At 31.6% G+C, this 5,498-nt stretch overlaps 1 protein-coding gene across 1 annotated transcript; it reads left to right on the forward strand.

The window, feature by feature from the left end:
- The first annotated feature begins 890 nt into the window (after positions 1-890).
- Positions 891-4,567, forward strand: LOC114377982 (equilibrative nucleotide transporter 3-like). Its single transcript, XM_028336474.1, has 9 exons — positions 891-1,151; positions 1,231-1,335; positions 1,991-2,146; positions 2,236-2,379; positions 2,466-2,571; positions 3,084-3,256; positions 3,390-3,550; positions 3,931-4,189; positions 4,281-4,567. The coding sequence occupies exons 1-9, from the start codon at positions 1,044-1,046 to the stop codon at positions 4,386-4,388; spliced, it is 1,320 nt and encodes a 439-aa protein (XP_028192275.1). The 5' UTR covers positions 891-1,043; the 3' UTR covers positions 4,389-4,567.
- Positions 4,568-5,498: the final 931 nt, after the last annotated feature.

Consider the following 5,498-nt stretch of genomic DNA (forward strand, 5'->3'; position numbering starts at 1 on the left):
ATTGGTATTCAACAATAATAAAAATATTGCCAATAAAACAATACATGCAGCGGAAAATAAAATTCCTAAATTTCATAATTAGGATTTATGCATAATTGAGAGAAATTGAATTATCCCTAAATTTCATAATTAGGGTTCATACATAATTGAAAGAAATTAAATTATCCCTAAATTTTATAATTAGGGTTCATGTATAATTGAGAAAAATTAAATCATTCTTGGAGAATCATAAATTTCATAACACATGCTCTGATACCACATGTAAAAATCTTAAGGGGTTTCCTAGACTATCAATGATAGGAAACAACAGGATCTTGAAACCTATGGTTCTCACAAACAATCAATAAACAACAATAGATAATGATGTGTACCTTTCTCCATAGGAAGACTTGTACCTTCCATGGGAACTTCTCTCCGGTGCACTTTGATTTCCTTGAAAGAGGAGAGAAATAAGATTTCACTACCTTTGACCTTTCTTTTCTGCCTCTCTTCGTTAGTGATGACTATGAGTGAGAGAGAACACTTTTCTGGTTAGGAAGGGGACCTTATTTCACGTTAGTGGATATTAACCCCCTTTTATAACCACTACTCCCATCAAGTAGCAGTTAGTTCTAGAAACTTCTCCTATTAAGCCCAATTACAATTTAGCCCTTAATCGTTAATTATTTACTTATTAGTCCCTACATGAGTCACATGCCTCTCACATGAGACATTAATTCTTACAGTATCTGCAACTTGTATTGTGCCAATGGGTGATTTCTTGCTTGTTTTTTGTCACCTGGGCTGTACAGGAATTTATTAGTATAGTGGTGAAAACTACTCGGAATATGGTTGACTTTTTCACTCATAAATTGTGGTCTTGTGAATGTCATGAGGCCAAAATATGTTTGTGGTCATTCTTTCGTTTGTTGTTTTCTTTTCTTTACGTGTGTGGTATGGCTTAATTTCATGCACATGACACGTGGGTTGTGAAGCTGTTGGTGGTTTGGTGTGCCATGTCAAGTGGCATGCAATACAGAAACTGAAACCATGGATGTTTTTCCATGTATCACCTTGACCAAGGTTTTGTTTTCCACCATGTTGCAGAGATTGATACAAGAGAAGAATCTAAGGCAGCTATGGAGAACAATGAGCCTCCAAGGCGTCTTGAGGTGATTTAATTTATCACTTTAGTTCCAGGAACATATAAACATGTATTACTTCTTAATTTAAATTCTTTGGCATTAACAGGGAAAACATGCTGCAATGGCAGTTTGCTGGCTTCTTGGCACTGGGTGCCTTTTCGCGTGGAACAGTATGCTGACTATAGAAGATTACTATGTTTACTTGTTTCCGGTAATTAATATAATATTGTTAATCTGGCTGCTCATTCCTTTGCTTTAGTAGAGCAATTTTGTGAATTGGAGATGAGGCACAATTCCAATTTGGACTACTTCAACTTTAATTTTTCTGTCAAATAGTGCTTCATAGTATGGATAAAGCCAGTCTGCTAAAAGTTAAGGAATTGGCTTGAGAACTCTGAAGTTTCTTCAACAAGTTCACAAATTGTAAGGAAAATAGTAGAGTTAATCAACCTTACAGATCATGTATTTTGATAACAAAGAATAGATGACAGAGCTTGAAATTGGTTTTTATTTTCAGTTTATGTTTTTCAGCTTCGATATTCAACCGTAGAGTATAGGATGAATGATTGATTAATTTCTAGTCATTGTCATGGTTTGTTTGCGTCTTATACAAAAAATTATAGTAATGATTTGTGTTGATCACTCTACTAAACTTTCTGAACAATAAATTTAACTGGTTATAATATTTTAATTTGTTTTACTGATCTTCCTACACTCCAATACATATTCTAGCGATCACAGAGTGTTTTGTTCAATCCATTTGCACCTTGCATTTTGCAGTTCTTAAATGTTGTTCTTGTTATAATTTATATAACCGGATCGGTTTGGAATAGAAAATCTTTAATTTCCTTTTCTGTTTTGTGCAGAAATACCACCCGTCTAGGGTGCTTACTCTTGTATATCAGCCATTTGCAGTTGGAACACTAGCAATACTGGCTTACAAAGAGGACAGAATCAATACAAGGATAAGAAACTTATTTGGATATACTCTTTTCTTCATAAGCACTTTGTCGATCTTAATTGTAAGTCCTTTTCACTTGTTTGTAATTTTTTATTACGTTTTAGGATATGGTTCTGACTTTTGATTTGATTTTTTTTTAATCTGCCAAAGTTGGATTTAGCAACATCTGGTAAAGGAGGCCTTGGAACTTTTATTGGTATATGCGTAATTAGTGGTGCATTTGGAATAGCAGATGCTCATACGCAAGGTGGAATGGTGGGAGACCTGTCCTACATGCTTCCAGAATTCATTCAGGTTTGGAATTAGTGAATTACTATGAAGTTTTAAGCAATTCCTTCAACATATGCATTTTTTTTTCTTATATGGTTTTGTTTTTGTAGTCTTTCCTTGCTGGCTTGGCAGCATCAGGTGCACTAACATCTGCTTTGAGGTTGATTACAAAAGCAGCCTTTGAAAATTCTAAGAATGGTCTTCGCAAAGGAGCCAGTAAGTTCAGCTCTCCAGAGCTTAAGACATTTGATAATGTAGAGTTTAGCTGCATTAATGTTTAACATTGAAAATTGTAAAAAATATTAGCTTCTGCAGTTGTATAAGTAGCCTGTATTTCTATTTTGTCAATTTATGTCAGAAACAAGTTTTCAAATTGATTTTTAACTCTCTTCATACAACTCATGAAGATATGTGGTTTATTGAAGATTGTGGAATTAATTATTTTAGTAAGAAATTGACTCAAGATATGGGTCCTATGTGAGGTGAGGATGGTGTGATTTATGTAGCTAACTTCACTTAGTAGAATAAGACTTTATTATTATTGTTGTTGGAAGAAAACATTGCTGGTCTAAGTAGCAATATCAATTTCTTCCGATGCATAAAAAAATTGTAATGATTGTTTATTTCTTGTTTGATGTTATTTAACTTTATACAATAAAGATTGTTGCACATGACACATACAAATAAATTAGGTACTGATCACTTGTCATTCTACTCTGCCCCTGCAGTTATGTTCTTTGCCATATCAACATTCTTTGAGCTTCTTTGTGTTCTTCTCTATGCGTTTGTATTCCCTAAATTACCAATTGTGAAGTACTACCGTTCAAAAGCAGCATCTGAAGGATCCAAAACAGTATCAGCTGACCTTGCTGCAGGTGGCATCCAGATCCCATCTGGAAGAGTACAATTTCTTTTTTTTCCTTTCCTTCCCTTTTCAATGTGACTTTCTTTTCCTTTCCTTCCCTTTTTAATGTGTCACAAAATGTTCCTTATTGTTCAAGATTCAGCTTACAATATTAGTAATTTTTTTCCAGGCCAATCAATATGAAAAAGAAATAGATCGCAAAGGAAATAAGAAACTGTTATTGGAAAACATTGATTATGCACTTGATTTGTTCCTAATATATGCGCTTACACTTTCAATTTTCCCTGGATTCTTATCAGAAGATACTGGATCACACAGTTTAGGCACCTGGTATGTTCATTAACAACATGGTTTCTTCATTCCATTTATTCTTACATCCCTTTAGACATAAAATCTTCCACCCTCTTTCCTGTTCTTTTATGACCGGACACATGACATACATTAAGAATTTAAAATTAGTGTTGTTGTGTGTGATTCAGAAATTACTAGGTCATTTAGGTGTCTAGGACCATCGTATAAAGTGTTCACTAATCTTTACATGATACATAATTTTGTGTTATTAATTATTTCTTGTAAATTGAAAAACTTAAATATGTATCACATGAAATTGGTCGGAAATATGGACACAGGATGTTTTTGGACTACTTAATATTTTTTTTATGTAATTTATATGTGCCAATATAACAGTTTCATATTTTCAATTCCTTCAGGTATGCACTTGTTTTAATAGCTATGTACAATGTGTGTGATCTGATTGGAAGATACATTCCACTCTTGAAATTTCTAAAGTTGGAATCTCGAAAAAAGCTGACCACAGCAATTGTTAGTCGCTTGTTATTTGTGCCGGCGTTTTATTTTACTGCGAAGTATGGCACACAGGGCTGGATGATAATGTTGACATCTTTTTTGGGGTTATCCAATGGCTACTTCACTGTTTGTGTTCTCACTTCAGCACCCAAAGGTTACAAGGTAGGTTTGTTAAACAACCAAAAATTTCAAGGGGTTTTAGAATTCATGTTTAGATTGATTAATCTTGTGCATTTTTATTTTATGTTTGTAGGGACCGGAACAAAATGCCTTGGGAAATTTGTTGGTGTTGTTTCTTCTTGGAGGTATCTTTGCAGGGGTAACACTTGATTGGTTTTGGTTAATAGGTAAAGGGTGGTGAGATCTTAACTATGCCAAACTAGAGAAACGGCTGAGGCATTATTCAAAATCAGATAGGTGTTTCTTTACATGCTTTTAGCATATGTTTAGAGTACTTCTGTTGTGTATAACCTCATTTGAAAGAGAAAAGAGACCGTTGAACTTGAGACTTCTGAAATGCATGAAGATTGATTCTAAACACCAAGGGGTCCATCAAGTAAAGCAAGATTTACTTAGCTTTAGTGTTATCTAGCAATTTACTTCTTAACGTTGAAAACCAAATAATTTGGTGATGGTGTTAAATTTAGGGATCAGAATTTATTGTGCGAATAATGGAGACCAAAATAACAATTTTAATAACCAAATTAATTGTAAGTTGTCGATTTTAAAAATTAAATATGTTTTTTTTAATGAAAGATCAAATTGACTTGTAATGCAAATTTTAAAGATTAAACTAGTAAAGGTTTAAGAGATTAAATTGACTAAATTTTCACAGTTGTATACTTTCAGAAATAAAAGTGTGATCAATTATTTTTAAAAATTGAGTTATTAAATTTACTGTAAATGTGTATTTTTTTCTGAATTTATTAGGCAGTATAAATATATGGTTGTCATGAGTACCTGAATGTCATATGTAAAAAAAGTTTACTTTTTAATTGGTCTCTGAAATCAAACTTTCAGTCATTTTGTCTTAAAATTAATTATTTATTGATATTTTATTCCCTCAACTTAACTATATAATATAATTTTGGTTCCTGAGAGCACTTTTGAATTTATAATTAAGTGTCACACTACATATATAAATTATTAGTATATATGATATTTGTTTTTAGTGATGACAATTATTAATAATGATGAAAATTGAATGAAAAATAATTTTTAATTATAGAAATAAAAAATATTATATTTTATATTTGAATTTACTATTAATCTATTTATTATATTTTATTAAACTAAAATTCTAACAAATAATATTATAACAGTAAAAACAGCAATATAATTGAATTGAAAATAAATAAACATCTAAAAATTAAATTAATTTTTCATAAGAATTAAATTAAAAATGTGTATTATGTAAATATATAGATACTAACAAATAATTTATTTTAAAAGTCAGTATATATTATATGCT

This window comes from Glycine soja, chromosome 12, assembly GCF_004193775.1.
Source record: "Glycine soja cultivar W05 chromosome 12, ASM419377v2, whole genome shotgun sequence".
Classification (NCBI taxonomy): domain Eukaryota; kingdom Viridiplantae; phylum Streptophyta; class Magnoliopsida; order Fabales; family Fabaceae; genus Glycine; species Glycine soja.

Bases quoted from the DNA above. Each gene is read 5' to 3' on its own strand.
- LOC114377982 (XM_028336474.1), top strand. From the start codon at position 1,044: ATGTATCACCTTGACCAAGGTTTTGTTTTCCACCATGTTGCAGAGATT. The intron at 3,551-3,930 runs GTATGTTCATTA...CAATTCCTTCAG, and splicing joins TCACACAGTTTAGGCACCTG to GTATGCACTTGTTTTAATAG. The intron at 4,190-4,280 runs GTAGGTTTGTTA...TTATGTTTGTAG, and splicing joins CAGCACCCAAAGGTTACAAG to GGACCGGAACAAAATGCCTT.